We start from the raw sequence: 15148 nt of genomic DNA, 5'->3' as shown, positions 1-15148 counted from the left end.
TCTTGTTTGATCTGTGGAGCGGGCATCTTAAGAGTCGTGGTGGTGCAGTCAACGAAGTAGCGTAAGTCAAAATGACGCAGAATCTGATCGCCCGCTTCATCTTTGAGATTTGAGAACTTTAGGTAAGCAAGAATCTTTATGCCTCAGGCTGTCACATCCGCATCTCACGGAAGGAGCCATCCCGAGATGGGCACATGCAAATGCATGATCTCGGATCTGCAGGGCAAACTAGCGAGCCAGGGGCAAGCCCGAAGGACCCATCAAAATTTTGGGGACGAACCTGCACCTGCACAAAACACCACATGGAAAGCGTTGGTTCCGGGGCGGTCTACAAGGAAATTACGAGTAGTTGTCTGTTTCTGTTCTGCGATCACTGTTGAGTTCATTTTCATACCTCAGTGTTGCCTGTATACCATAGTCGTTTGGATTCTGTATATCGTCTGCCAACATTCAACATGGCTCCCACTGCACTTGACACCACTCCAATGCACATCCTCGAGAAAGAGGACAAGGAGCGAGATGCAGCCTTCAACAAGTCGCTGCATGGCAAATCTGCAGAAGCTCGAGGTGGCATGTTCGCCATGCGCAACAAGGATGCTGCTGCCCAGAAAGCCGCTGTAGACGAGTACTTCAAGCACTGGGACGACAAACTCGCTGCCACAGAAACAGAAGAGGTCAGGAAAGCGAGAAGAGACGAATATGCTACCCTGACAAGACAGTACGTTCAAGCACATGTCTAGCTCTTCAATGCATGCTAACGAGGGCCAGTTACTACAACCTCGCTACCGACCTCTACGAGTATGGCTGGGGCACATCCTTCCATTTCTGCCGCTTTGCCGCTGGTGAAGGTTTCTACCAGGCCATTGCACGACACGAACACTACCTCGCTCTGCAAATGGGCATAAGAGAGAACGCAAGAGTACTGGATGTTGGCTGTGGTGTCGGTGGTCCCGCTCGAGAAATGATCAAGTTCACCGGCTGCAACATTGTCGGATTCAACAACAACGATTACCAACTACAAAGAGCTGCCCGGTACGCCGCCAAGGTCGGAATGGGCTCAAAGTTCTTGGGTGTCAAGGGCGATTTCATGCAGATGCCAGAGGAATTTGCTGGCACATTTGATGCTGTCTATGCTATTGAGGCTACAGTGCATGCTCCTCGGTTACAGGGCGTTTACGAAGAGATCTACAAGGCGCTTAAGCCAGGTGGTGTCTTCGGTGTGTACGAGTGGTTGATGACCGACAACTACGACAATGACAACCCACGCCACAGAGAGATTCGGCTGGGTATCGAACAGGGAGATGGTATTTCTAACATGGTCAAGGTCTCAGAAGGTCTCGCCGCTATCAAAGGTGCAGGTTTTGAGCTGCTACATCACGAAGACATGGCCGACAGACCAGATGCCATTCCGTGGTACTACCCTCTAGCTGGCGAGCTCAGGCACGTGCGCAGTCTAGGTGATTTGTTCACTGTCGGAAGAATGACGTGGTGGGGACGTGGTGCCGTTCACAAGTTCATCGGCGCCGGTGAATTCCTCAATTTGATGCCAAAGGGAACACAGAAGACAGCAGACAGTCTGGCCAAGGCCGCTGACTGCCTGGTTGCAGGCGGTAAGGAAAAGCTATTCACACCTATGTACCTGATGGTCGGAAGGAAACCAATGGATGCCAAATAGGATTTGCGTATCCCGGACAACAATTTCGGAGATTTGATCAGGGCAGCGTACGATACACCCAGTCAGAGGTCTTTCAGATTCAGAAATCGACAATCTCGATCGCCCGAAAAGAGCGAGGAGATGCGCAGCAGTGAGGAGACTGCGGTTGATTCTCCTGAGTGAGTGCAAAAGAATTAGGGATGATGTGGTCGGTGTGTGGCGATTACAAGCAAGCATGAGTGGCATTTGTTCATCATGGGAGCCTGTAGGACTAGAGGTACGGGTTTGGCGTTTCTTGTGCTTATATCATAGAACTTGGCATGCATGCTGAGGAACAGCACGGTACAGATACATAGTTCAAAGCTTGTACAGGGTTCCAGGATGGATCACAGGCATTAATGCATACTTGACCCAGAAGTCTCGATACAGGGGTTCTGCTTCTCAATCATGTGCTGCGACGAGGGCTTCGTCATCTTTTGCAGACTCACTGTCCTCTACCGCATACATGTCCGGGTACTCTACATTCTCGAGGAGCGTATTGCCTCTCACACCACACCCGGCGAGAAACTACGATGAGACTGATACCTGTCCAGCGGCAGGCACGAGTCACGACCGCATCCTTACTGGCCACGAGCGGCATTGTCTTCTGACAATGCTTGCTTGTCAAGAGCATGTTCCTTGTCCATGAGAACAACGCCTATCAATGAGAAAGTCCAAAGCTTCATTGTCAAGCTGCATTATGATATTCAACAAAGATCGAGTCCAAGGGAATGAGGCTGTCCCTATATACCCACTCATTGAGCCCATGGGTGACAGCTACCCGTTTTCTCGTAGTTACGGACCACCAACATGCCACGATCATCACAACTCGCACCAGAGCAAGCGTTCGCAACCCTCGGGCTCCCACGCACAGCAACACAATCTGAAGTAAAGAGTGCTTATCGCAAGCTGGCTCTCCTCTACCATCCAGATAAGGCAGGTCCATCTGATGAAGCACTGACGAAGATGAAAGACATCAACGCAGCGTATGAGCTAACCATGGGTAGTCATCTTTACAACGTTCAGCCCCCGAAACCCACCTCTGCAACAAGCGACACGAAACATCGCGGAGAATCCAGCCCCAGATCGACGCCCAAATCGTCACATAAACCGGGACCCACACCGGCGCCCCAGCCAGACCCTGCAGCACAAGACAACTGGCAGAAAGAGTACGCAATACCACAATTCAAGTCCAAACTCAGACCAACCTGGGACCCGACCACCGACTCGCCCGAGTCCCAAAAGCCAAGGCCAAGTCCTTCTGGCAGCGGCAGCAGCACTCTGTACTCCAACGTCTCTCACTTCACCAAAACGAAAATCGACCTGAAAACCTTCACTAATCTAAAACGACACCCTCGCTCATTCACCCGGCAGGACTCTTCCCGCATGCACAAGCTTCTCAAGACCCTCAAAACAACAACCACAGACACAGCCGCAGACACAACTAGCGACAAGGTAAACATAAACATTGTTGTCCCCAGCCCAGCAGCCACCTATCGCGCGCTCGGCATCTTCCTCAACCTCGCCAAGAAGATCGTCACGTCGGACCAGCCGTCGCTCGAGAAAGCGAGGGCCGTCCACAGCACACTTAGTCTCCACACCATCCTACGCCACGCAGGTGCGGATGCACACGTCGACAGCCTGTGTCAAGTATGGGTACAAGAGGGCTGGACGGACACGGATAAGGAATGGACTGCTGATGGAGTTTGGAAAGCGGCACAGGAGGAGTGGAGTAGGGAGGGGAGGTTGCTGAAACCGGGTTGGGAGAGTAGTTGGAGGGGGCGGGTGTGGTATCGACGGATGGAGAGGGAGTGGTGGGAACGGTGGTTTGATGAGAAGTGGACGGGGGAGAAGACTGGAGACTCTGATGAGAAGTGGAACGGGGAGAAGACTTGGATGTAAGTAAATAAATGAGTGGATTGATCAGGGTCGGACAGTTGGAGTTTAAGGTAGGGAATATGATATATGCTCTGACTTTGCAATGTTAGTAAGGGATGCAGATTCGCTAACCATATTGGTAGCGTGTAGACGTCCTCTCGATGTTTCTTGATCTTCTCCGCGCCATTGCCACGACGTGGTCGACCATGGCTACGAAGCTTTCCGCCAAACAGTTTCCGCTGATGGGTCTTTCGCCATTGTGCTACGGATCCGAGAGACAGCGGTACTGTAACATGATCAGGTGCGGTGTAGCGCCATGGACAGTTGTCCTTCGTTGACGGTGCCCACATAGAGCGCATTGGGGAATTTGCGTAACTCGAGTTCTGCTTCCAAGCAGCAGAAGGCATGGCGAGGTGAGGGCTATTGTTGATAGGGTGGTCTCGTGCAGACGAATTGGCTGTCCACCATCACGACGATGGTGATCCTAGGTAGGTCAGTAGAAATGTCAATATTACGCAACTCAAGACCGTCATCTAGATGGTGAGTCGCGCGATCGTGCTGAGAAATTTATTGTCGTATTTAGTCGAAAGAGCAGCGGCAACGTTGTCATCTTTAATCAAGATCATCGCTGGCTCATGTGCTTGTACGTAGCATGCATCTCCAGAAACTCCTATATGCGCGACTCGGAACTCTCTACCATAATGTGTTTCAAGGCAATTTATGCATCGGTGCCGTTACGACTGTGACTTTGCGACCCCTTCCATATCCAGTGGTCAGGGCAGGAGCCGCAACGTGAATTTAGCCTTGGCCGATCAGGGTTATCGGTCATCGCTAACTTGGACGCGTGCCTTGTGTACTTGTCCAAAAACCACACCAGCAATGTGTTTGTAGCATCGACGCAATAATTCATTGACACACTGATTTCGGTACAGACGGTTTTTCAATTCACATATCATCGTACAAGAGCGCATAATAAAGCCGGACGTTCGTCATTACAACAAAGAAATTGCACAGCCCTAGGCAACTCATGATTACAGCCTAATCGACCAGAATCAGACTCTAGTCCCAGTCTCGAGGGCGGAAGCCCAGCTCCTAGGACATACCTACCCTTCCACCCCCAAGATGTCTCAAGGAGGACTGACCAGGCGGCGAGGTGCGGGCATAGCACAAGAGAACAACGACGAACAAACATCATCAAGAGTGGCTTCGCCGGCGCCGAAAGAAAATGCCAAAGATCGTGCACCCGAAACAGGACGAGAAGTTGGCGAGAATGGTCACATCGTTGCTTACGACCCTAGAGACATGAGCGAGAGCGCAGAGCGCAGTAAACAGCCCAAGCTCACACTTATGGAAGAAGTTCTGTTACTGGGGCTTAAAGACAAGCAAGGCTATCTATCGTTTTGGAACGACAATATCTCATACGCCCTCAGAGGCTGTATAGTGATAGAGCTGGCTTTCAGAGGCAAGATCAGCATGCAGAAGGATTCTTCGAGAAGGCGTTTCCCACTGGCAGATCGTGTGATAGAGGTCATTGACGAGGGCCAGACGGGCGAAGTCTTGCTCGACGAGGCATTGAAGATGATGAAGTCTAGCGAGAAGATGAGTGTGAGCTCGTGGATAGATCTCATGAGTGGTAAGGACAATCTGGACACTGCGCAGGAGATGTGGCTGACATAGCAATAGGCGAGACATGGAACTTAATGAAAATCGGCTACCAACTCAAACAAGTGCGAGAACGACTAGCAAAAGGTCTAGTCGACAAAGGCATCTTGAGAACAGAAAAGCGCAACTTCCTCCTCTTCGACATGGCAACTCATCCTGTCGTCGACTCAGGAGCAAAAGATGAAATCCGAAAACGCGTGCGAAATATCTGCTCGAACAGAACTGTCGTCCTACCACCGTCTCAATTCCTACCAGCCGAGCTCGATTTCCGCTACCTGAGAACAATAGCAATGGTCTGCGCCAGCTATGCAGCAAATGTGCTGGAGAATGCTCTTGTGACCATGGGCCACGAAACGAGAGAAAGAGCATTTGCACACGTGGATGAGTTACTGGCGGAGTATAGCCAATATCCATTTGCAAAGAGGCAGGCGGGTGCACAAGGTATAGGTGCGAATCTATCACAGGCCGTGACAGAAGAGGTTGAGAAGAACAAAGACAGAGAGCTGCAACTTGAGGTGCGTATACATCGCTGGAGGAGGTCCGTCCGTGCTAACAGTCTTCTAGGTCGTTGCCGCCTGTTTGAGCGTCTTCACGAGACTCGATTCGCTTCTGTAGAGTCGGGAGAAATCTTCGAACCATTCGAGAAGCAGCGGGCCTGGGACCTCGTTATCCACGCGCAAGGCATAAGTTGTGGAGGCGACGATGCATCCAGCGACCATGGGCTCGCTATGGGTCTCGTCCACCACGTTCATTGTCTCGCGCAATACTCACACATCTCCACAGGCCAGAGAATGTCATGTTGTTCAAGTGACCACGACCCATTGATATTTGCCACACATCAGAACAGAGCATGTACCACCAGACCCCGTCAGGATATGCAACCCCAGATCGGCGCAATCTTCAAGCACCATCTTTAGTGCAGATACAGGGAATCAATAAGTCAGCAATGACTTATGGCGTCTCGTCGGATTTGAGCACTTCGAGAGGATGATCAAGGAGGAGCATTGCCATAATCTTACCAACCAAAGCTCCTCAAACACATGCAAAGCAGATCTCACAAAAACAAGCTTCACGGAGTAGGCGTCATGTGTCCCGGGGACTCACCGGCGACCTCCAGCTTTACCCCACCTCTCCCAATATTTTCGACCAACTCAAGCGAGAGTCAACAATCTCTTCAGCTAACGAGGTGCCACCTCGTCATGGCTATTGTTGCCCTCGCACAAGAGCTACACCATATTTCCTGTCTGCCTGATGTTATTGCTAACTAATATTCCTCACGACCACGAGTCGCTAGTGGGACAATACACTACATTCCAATACTTCCTTTTGCGCGTTTTATTTCCGCAGAGCACGTCTAGTGGTCCACGAAGCATCCTTGTGCCGTTCTCCTCTCTCTGTCTGATACCCTGTTGAGCGTTCGCACTGCGTCAAGCTTTATTGAGGATTGTCTCCCAATCTACACTAATACCTGCAGCTGAATTTGTCAAATCGAGCGAAATACCGACCAGCATCACCAGTTCGATTTCGTGGGAAGCCTGAACACAACAAGACAGACGAATCACGTCAGGGTTCAATACTCGACCACCAGTGATCGATTGTCCAGCTTTCTTCTCGAAGCCATAAGCAGTTGTGAGCCAAACGACAGACGTCCGGCGCTCAGCTAGCACATATACAAGGACCCTACCGAAGTGGTAGAGCAGAAGTCGGAAGCAGACAGACAACGAGGGGCCCTTGGAGGATACGGCCAGTTCGAATATTGCAAGTCAATAGCATATTACTCGTTGAAGATCAAGCACAATTCGAAAGACACAAATTACAAGTCTCAACAATGGACCTCCATTCTGCGCAGTTCGATACTCCCAACATTCGTGCCTCAGAAGCAATCCTAGTACTTCACGCCAGCACCGAGATCAATGCGCCGGCCTCCCTAGTCTTCCGCACCCTTCGAAACACCGAAACATGGCGCGATTGGAATAGATTCGTCCCTAAGGTCAACATTACATATCAACCACCAGAAGAAGATTCCGCTACCACAGCCGAGATACAACAAATAGTGCGCAACACAAGTATCATCGGTAGCTTCTACAGTGACCTTACAGACGGCGGCAGTGGTGTTCGGCGGCCACGCAGCCCGGACGAGCAGCCACCACCCCGTTTCCGGCTGAACAGCATATCAAGTCAGATGAGTCAGGACTCTCAGAATGCCAACCCCCCACGAAAGTCAGAAAGCATCGATCCGCTCAGCACGAATGGAAATGGCGCAGCCGCACCTCGAGTTAGCATCTCCAGTACCCCAGACAGCCCAGCCCGCAAAAGCGCAGCCCAAAAATTCCAAGAAGCACAGCAAAGCCGCCGTTCCTCAATGGCAAGCGGACAAGAACCAGCACCCATAGTCAACAAAATCGGAATCACAGACAACCACCGCGCCAGTCTCTCCGTGCCGCAATCCCCAGCATCCCCTCGCGGTCGACGGGGTTCGAAGAACCCCACACAATCCACCGTAAACAGCAAAGCCGCAGAAAAAGCACACCAACACCTAATGAGCATGTACGGCGAGCCCAGCGTCCGTCTCCAAATCAAAACAAAAGTGACGTTCTACGTCCGGATGAAACCATACAGCCCTTCAGAATACACCGAGACAAACATGGTCGTAACCGATGTCTCACGTCCCGACGACCCCCTTACAGAAAAAGGCACGACAGCACTCACCCGGTCGAAGACACACAACCTCGAGCGCAGCGGAATGTACCGCGTCATCTGGGCCACCGATTCCGAGGGCGCAAGTCTCTTTAAGGTCGGCGATATCTTCCGCGGGAGTAAGATGCCGAAGTATCTGCTTCAGGGTGAGCGCGTGCATGAGATTGAGCCGACGGGGCCGGAGAGTTGTGTTTATCGGACGTGGGAGTGTCAGAGGGGGCATGCGGCGAAGACGGTGAAGAAGAAGTATGGGGAGTATTTGCAGAAGATGTTTGAGGTTTGGGCTGGGGGGTTACGGGATTTTTGTGAGGGGTTGCATGCGCCGAGGATTGAGAGGAGGGATTTTTCGATTAGTGCTGATGAGGCGCCGGTTGTTATTCAGACGTTGACGTGAGGTAAGGTGAGGTGAGATGAGATGTGCTGTGGTGTTGTGGTGGAATTGATCGGGAGTTGCTATATGGAAGGCGAAGGAGCATCGCAGCCATGGTTTTGGTCACATCATGGCAATGGCACGGGACGCACATTTGGGGTTCTGAGCATGCACCTTAAGGAAGAGCAGACAAGGCGCAAAACAATTTGCTGCCCCAGTTGCTGGCAGACGAAAAACACATATTTAAGGCAAGGCGATCTGCTGACTTCAGGCTCCAGCAGAACCAGCAATCACGGACTCAGCCGTCATGGAAGTGGATTTTGCAAACAAACGATACTTTACGTACTTTTGTGTTCTAGACCGGACGCAGTCTCTAATAATGACGTCGCAGATGCCGCAGTGCATGGTACGAAGCCGGAAACTTCACGGTACCCAACAGCATGTATTTGCAAAGACTTCAGGTTGTTCGTACGCCTTGGCCGGCTGGTGAGGCCTGTGCAACCCAATTATGATAGATCACACCCCAAATCATGTCGTTCAATCATAGCGTGACTGCTGACATTGAAGCTTGTTAGGCGTCCGAGTTCGGTGTCAGGCTGATATTCGAGCAGTGGTGTCTAGCCTCAGACATCAATAGAAGGAACATTGGTCCGCAGAAAAAATGAGAACAAGCTCGTAGGCGGCGACATTTCTCGTCTGGGGAAATATGGTGGGTTTTGGTTTCTGGAGCAAGACACATTCTTGAAAATGGAGGTCCACTCACCCACGAGGAGATGAATTCCAGACCTTGGCAACTAGGGTGTCGGGCGAAAGGCATATGGCAATCTCTGCGCCTGGTCAGCAGGTTTGATTGGGCTGAAGCTCATCTACACGATGGAACCATTCTCATCGGAAGCTGAACTAAGGGCGCATTTCAGAGCAGAAAAGACATCGACGTCTGTTTCGTAGCGGTAAGCAGGTACAAAGGCAGATCCATTTAGCCGAGTCACACAGATTTGGGCTAATGACGGTGCATGCGCGTTCTCGGTAAGCATAGGATGGACCCTTTTCTAAAATGCTACCCTAAATATCGAGTTCGGTCGAATCAGAACGGACGATTGTTCTTGGCATCTTGGCGCGAAAGATGTCAAGTTTACAGCCTCCGTCTCTTGTACTCACCACATCTATGTTCCCTAAAAGTCATCGAACTCAAACTTGATGTTCTCGTGGTATGCGAAATGATAGAAGTACGGTCTACGTCCGGGCGAGAGATATTTGAAAAACGCCATTTAGCCAAATTCATGTCTTGACAGCAATCAAGATCTGCTTGGCAGGCGTTTTGACGCACTGTCATCAAGGTGCCAAGTCATGGTGGCTGACTTGGCTGAACTTTTCCACCTCTCGCTTCCCCGGTCTTCTGGTCTTACCCATGGAGTGTACTCCAGCGGCCTGGGGCATATGCCACATGCATACTAGTTCGAGATAACAAGACTCAGTCTAGACGCACGTGCGGAAACATGGTTCTTGAAAAAGGACATGGCGTTACGATGTCCGGCAGTTGCGGTCGCGGAGGTAACGGAGTATATTATCTGGGATGATTCCTTCCTCCTAAGAAACTCCGTTCCTGCTTCAGGTGCCCTCCCACGACAGTCGAATTTGTTGCCGTCAGCCTTGCATAATGGTCAATCGAGAGAGCTCGACGAGCTCGAGCGATAACGAGAAGAAGCTCGATAATCATGTCGAGCGACGTGGTTCCAAGGCGTCTGTTCACAGCAGGATCGAGAGCATCCATGATCTGCCCGATCCTGATGCGGGCAAGTCGCCTGAAGAGCGCGCAAAGATTGTACGTGGACGATGGCTTCTGTTGGCGACATCCCACTAACTATGCTAGGACAAAGCATTGATGTGGAAAGTCGATCGCTGGCTCATCCCATGGCTCTGTTTGCTCTATCTGCTTTCCTTCCTCGATCGAACCAACATTGGCAATGCTCGCCTCGCAGGCCTCGAGGAAGACCTCAATATGGCAGGCTCTGATTACAATTTATCTTTGTGAGTTGGAATAGTGAACGATGTCAAGTTAGGAATACTAAACGAATGACCTCAGAACTATATTCTTCATATCCTACGCTTTGGCCGAGCCTATTACCAATGTCTTGCTCAAGCGGTTCACGCCCAGACTGTTCTTCACCGCCATCATCCTCTTGTGGGGACTTATCATGACCTTAATGGGCATTGTTACAAATTATTCTGGCCTGCTGGCATGTCGATGGTTCCTTGGTTTGGCCGGTAAGTCACATCCATATTCACCATGTCAGGGGCAATACTAACATTTTCCAAGAGGCCGGTCTATTTCCTGGAGTCAACTACTATTTGTCTTGCTGGTACAAGAGATCGGAGCTGGGTCTCCGCGCTGCGACTTTCTTCTCAGCCGCCGCACTGGCTGGTTCTTTTGGTGGACTTCTTGCGGCAGCCATCGCTCAGATGGACGGCGTTGGTGGCAAGCCTGGTTGGGCCTGGATCTTCATCATCGAAGGTATCGCGACAATGTTTGTCGGCTGCTTCTGCTGGTGGATGGTGTTCAACTGGCCCGACACAGCAGGTTTCTTGACTCCAGATGAGCGACTGCGAGTTCGAAGACGTCTGGCAGAAGACAACCAGTCTTCTACTGGCGAAGAGTACGACAAACGCCACATCTACGCTGCACTCAAGGACTGGAAGACATGGGGCTACGCGGTTATCTACATGGGTACGTGACTTCGATTGGAGATGTGGTTCCTGCTAACATTAATGAACAGGAACTCTTTGCCCCTTGTATTCATTCTCGCTCTTCTTGCCTACCATCATTGCCGGTATGGGCTATGCCGGAACTCGCGCCCAGCTATTATCAGTCCCTCCTTATGCCTGTGCTGCAGCCTTGACAATCTTTGTTGGCTGGGTAGCAGACCGAACTCGATGGAGAGGCTACCTCAACATGGTTGTGGTGTCTATTGGCATTATCGGATTCTCCCTGTTGATCGGCAGTACTAACACTCACGTCCAATACGCTGGCACTTTCCTTGGCGCAATGGGTATATATCCAGCCATTCCGAATTCCCTTACATGGGCGTCGAACAACCTCGAGGGTGTCTACAAGCGAGGTGTCTGTATTGGCATAATGTGAGTTTGACTCGCTTTCAATCAATATAGCGGAATACTAACATCGATAACAGCGTTGGTTGGGGTAACCTGAACGGAGTGGTTAGCTCCAATATTTACCTGAAGCAAGAGAGACCACGTTACTACACAGGTATGCAGGTCCTCCCTATACTCCCTCTTACGATCCTAACAAATCTCTAGGCCATGGCACTATCCTCGCTTACCAGGTCGTCTGCTTGCTTGGAGGCACTATCTTCATGCATCTCATGCTACGACGTGAGAACAGACTCCGGCGCAGTGGCAGACGAGACAACATGCATGAGGGTATGACCGCTGACGAGATCTGGGTGGCAGGCGACAACAGACCCGATTTTATCTACACGCTGTAAGGGGTGCAGAGAGATTCTGTCATGTCACCAGATAGATTTGGATGTACATTCTGGATAGTTTTATCACCATTGGCAAGGACACCTCTAGCTCACAGGAGGAGAGTCGTTATGTTGTCGATACAATCCTGGTATATTGTGACCCTTCACTTTGTGGATAGACTTTGCGCCCTACCACTGGCAGCCCGTGATGCCTAGGCCTTGGTCGCTCATAGCATCTTCGGTCATGTATAACGATGGGGTCGAGCGAGTCTGCATACCTCTATCATCATTAGGGCTTCTGAAAGTGCGAATGTAGCAAGACAAGAAAATAGGTCTCATAGTCGGTACTTCTGCCACTCACCGGTGCTATGCCAAGCCGCTTATCCTAGATACGGAAGCGGAAGACATTTTGTTACCCCCATCAACTTCTGGGCACATGATTATTATGTCTTCTAAGCACGATACGTGTTCAGTAACCGTAAGAGATGGGATCCTGGTATCTGGAATACGCGCACAATGATTCGGTCCACAGTCCCTGAACTCAACCTCTTGACGACTGACTGTAGATGAGGACCTTGCAAAGCCTATTCTCTAGATGCCCATTGCTAGATGGCATCATGGCTCCAAACGCCTACACACTGACGTTTCTAGGCGACCTGATGCTGGGCCGCCTGATCGACCAGCTGCTACCAGAACATGTCCATGAGCCCAAAGAATCTCGGCACGTCGCCAACATGCGCCGAATACAGCCCGATCTCCAGAACTACAACAATCTTGCCCCTTGGGGCAACACAGTCGACTTCCTGAAGAAATCCGACCTAGTCCTTGGCAACCTCGAGACAGCCGCCACAAATCATCCGGAAAGATGGCCCAACAAAGTCTTCAATTATCGTATGCATCCTGCCAATGTCGAGTGCCTCAAGCTAGCAGGGATAGACTACGTGAGCTTGGCGAACAATCACACGCTAGACTTCGGACGAGAGGGACTTCTCGAAACTGTCAGGGTCATTGAGGAAGCTGGTATTGCTCACGCGGGCGCTGGGCGCTCCGTGGCGGAGGCGGAGAAGCCTGCCGTTCTGAAGTTGGAGCGAATCCCTGCTTCGGCCAAGGACGGACCGCTAAAGCATGAGATTCATCTTTATTCTTTCTCGGATCACCCAAGCGATTGGGTATCTGTGCCCGAGTTCAACCTGCTGCGCTATGATCCGGAGAGCCGAGCGAAATTGAAAGGTCTGTTGACGAAGGGGCATGCTGGGCTTGAGGCGAGGCCAGCTTTGAAGATCGTGTCGGTCCACTGGGGCCCAAACTACCGCTGGGAGCCCGACGACGATATCACAACGATGGCCCGCTTCCTGGTCGATGAATGCGGCGTCGACATCATCCACGGCCACTCATCGCACCACGTTCAGGGCGTCGAAGTGTACAAAGGCGAGCTCATCATCTATGGCTGTGGTGATTTTGTGGACGACTACGCTGTCAACGCTCAATATCGCAATGATCTCAGTGCCGCATGGAATGTCAGCATCATTGATTCATCTGATGGGAGGCTGAGACCGAGCAGACTTGAGGTCTTCCCGACTAGGATCAAGAGCTTTCAAGCTGGACTTCTGTCAAAAGAGGACGCCGATCACGGTTTCGTTTGTGATCGTATCCGGACTCTAAGTGCCGATCTTGGTACCACTGTCGAGTCGAGTCTTGGCGATGAGGGACAGCTCATTGTCGATATTCAGAAACAGTCGTTGTAGCTGTTCAACAGGTTGCTTGAATGTGGTAGGACCGTCAATATCGTCATTCGGCTATTTGAGGCCCGACGAATCTGAGACCAAGGTTGCATTAGAGAGGGTGAAGAAGTTTCACAAATTCAGCCCGGTCTCCACAGGGCACCTTAGTGTACAATTCGAGACTTAATCGTCGACTGTTCTAAAGGCTGATTCTTAAGTCTCGAGAGCACCCTAGCACATAGATCGAGGCCTATGTGTCGACAATCCCGAAGGCTAGATATTGAGTCCCAGGAGGACCCTGGTGTGTAAAACGACGCCCTGCTTCAGCTATATCAATCGACTCGGCCAAAGACTGGCTTTCGAGCCTCGAAGGCACACCAGTACAGAATATGAGACCTGCTTTAACTACACCAAGCGACTCGCCTGAAGACTGGATTTCGAGTTCGGGAGCACACCGGTTCTTGATCACTTCCTCCTCGGCTTCCCATTGATGACGGCTATCATTTTCCTGCCTCAGCGATTCCAGCTTGAAAATGGATACGGGCCAGCCGCTGCCGGTGTGCGTATGCTTCCACTCCTGCTACTATCCTCTGCTGCTGCTGGTGTCGGTGGGTTCTTGGTACAGATCAAAAACATCTCCTTCCACCTTCTAGTCACTTCGGCATGTCTGCAACTTCCGGCCTGGGCCTCATGTCATCCCTTCCAATCGGCGGTGGCGTCACAGCCAGACAGTACGGCTTCCAGGTCATCCTCGGTGTTGGATTCGGCCTTTCACTCAGCACATTGCCTCTCATCGCAAGACTAGAAGTTGAGAAAGAGGATCACGCGGTCTCCATGGGAGCGATTACACAGATCCGTGTACTGGGTGGGCTCATCGGCATTGCAGTATCCTAAGCCATCCTGACAGACCGTGTCAACTCCGAGCTCGCCACGATCTTGTCACCCGATCAACTCGCACCGCTCTTGCGAACGACGGAGTCGATAAGAACTTTCAATGCAGACCAGGCTGCTGCGATCCGTGAGAGCTATGGTGGCGGCTTCAATCTTCAATTCCGAGTGATGATGTACTTCGCAATCGGCTGTTTGGTTATTACTATGTGCTGCTGGATCCGAAATCCAATGGACGCCCAGGCTAGGGAGAAAGTCGAGGAGGAGAACCGGAGGAAGAGAATCGAAGCAGAACAAGCGGAGAAGGATTTGGAGTCTGGTGAGCAGGTCGATGGTAGCAAGTGGGCTATCAATCAGCCCAGCACTGCCTGAAGTGGTGGTAGGTTTGATGGCTTCCAACGACTGTATATGTAATGATCAGGGGTAGTTACAGAAGTCTGAGGTTAGAGTAAGCCGACTCGAAGGTTAGAGTAAGCCAACTCGAAGGTTAGAGTAAGAGAAGCCGAAAGTCAGAGTAAGAGAAGCCGAAAGTTGGTGTGTGAGGAGTCAGAGTCTCAAGCAATACTTCTCATTCTCTACACCAACAGCACCGTCGAACCGGACCAAACGCTCAAGTCTTAACTTATTAGTGGCTCGTCTGGTTATTAACGAGTTCATAAAGCATCTTAGCATCTCAGTAGTCTGTATCCACCACTTCATCAAATGCCACCACTGCCATCATCGTATCTTCCCAAATGTTCATATCTATGATAAGTCA

The 15148-nt window shown here is 51.1% G+C and overlaps 7 protein-coding genes across 7 annotated transcripts; all 7 read left to right on the top strand.

The window, feature by feature from the left end:
- Window positions 1-455: 455 nt before the first annotated feature.
- ERG6_2 (Delta(24)-sterol C-methyltransferase) lies at window positions 456-1675 on the top strand (the record flags this gene model as incomplete). Its single annotated transcript, XM_064873737.1, has 2 exons — window positions 456-718; window positions 769-1675. 2 exons carry the CDS (start codon window positions 456-458, stop codon window positions 1673-1675), a joined length of 1170 nt encoding a protein of 389 aa, XP_064730841.1.
- Window positions 1676-2503: 828 nt separating this feature from the next.
- On the top strand, window positions 2504-3595 carry PMZ80_005316 (uncharacterized protein; the record flags this gene model as incomplete). Its single annotated transcript, XM_064873736.1, has 1 exon — window positions 2504-3595. The coding sequence occupies one exon, from the start codon at window positions 2504-2506 to the stop codon at window positions 3593-3595; it is 1092 nt and encodes a 363-aa protein (XP_064730840.1).
- Window positions 3596-4693: 1098 nt separating this feature from the next.
- Window positions 4694-5848, top strand: VPS74 (Vacuolar protein sorting-associated protein 74; the record flags this gene model as incomplete). The annotated part of the gene is made up of 3 exons (XM_064873735.1): window positions 4694-5204; window positions 5255-5748; window positions 5798-5848. 3 exons carry the CDS (start codon window positions 4694-4696, stop codon window positions 5846-5848), a joined length of 1056 nt encoding a protein of 351 aa, XP_064730839.1.
- Window positions 5849-7061: 1213 nt separating this feature from the next.
- Window positions 7062-8324, top strand: PMZ80_005314 (uncharacterized protein; the record flags this gene model as incomplete). Its single annotated transcript, XM_064873734.1, has 1 exon — window positions 7062-8324. One exon carries the CDS (start codon window positions 7062-7064, stop codon window positions 8322-8324), a length of 1263 nt encoding a protein of 420 aa, XP_064730838.1.
- A 1633-nt stretch (window positions 8325-9957) lies between these two features.
- Window positions 9958-11803, top strand: PMZ80_005313 (uncharacterized protein; the record flags this gene model as incomplete). The annotated part of the gene is made up of 7 exons (XM_064873733.1): window positions 9958-10122; window positions 10171-10328; window positions 10384-10565; window positions 10618-11025; window positions 11075-11435; window positions 11489-11565; window positions 11616-11803. 7 exons carry the CDS (start codon window positions 9958-9960, stop codon window positions 11801-11803), a joined length of 1539 nt encoding a protein of 512 aa, XP_064730837.1.
- A 596-nt stretch (window positions 11804-12399) lies between these two features.
- On the top strand, window positions 12400-13527 carry PMZ80_005312 (uncharacterized protein; the record flags this gene model as incomplete). The annotated part of the gene is made up of 1 exon (XM_064873732.1): window positions 12400-13527. The coding sequence occupies one exon, from the start codon at window positions 12400-12402 to the stop codon at window positions 13525-13527; it is 1128 nt and encodes a 375-aa protein (XP_064730836.1).
- Window positions 13528-14166: 639 nt separating this feature from the next.
- Window positions 14167-14763, top strand: PMZ80_005311 (uncharacterized protein; the record flags this gene model as incomplete). The annotated part of the gene is made up of 2 exons (XM_064873731.1): window positions 14167-14368; window positions 14411-14763. The coding sequence occupies 2 exons, from the start codon at window positions 14167-14169 to the stop codon at window positions 14761-14763; spliced, it is 555 nt and encodes a 184-aa protein (XP_064730835.1).
- Between the last annotated feature and the right edge of the window lie 385 nt (window positions 14764-15148).

This window comes from Knufia obscura, assembly GCF_036327395.1.
Source record: "Knufia obscura strain CCFEE 5817 isolate CBS 148926 chromosome Unknown scaffold_5, whole genome shotgun sequence".
Lineage (NCBI taxonomy): Eukaryota > Fungi > Ascomycota > Eurotiomycetes > Chaetothyriales > Trichomeriaceae > Knufia > Knufia obscura.
Note: the sequence above shows the minus strand (reverse complement) of the source record. Positions and strands in the feature narration are given on the sequence as shown.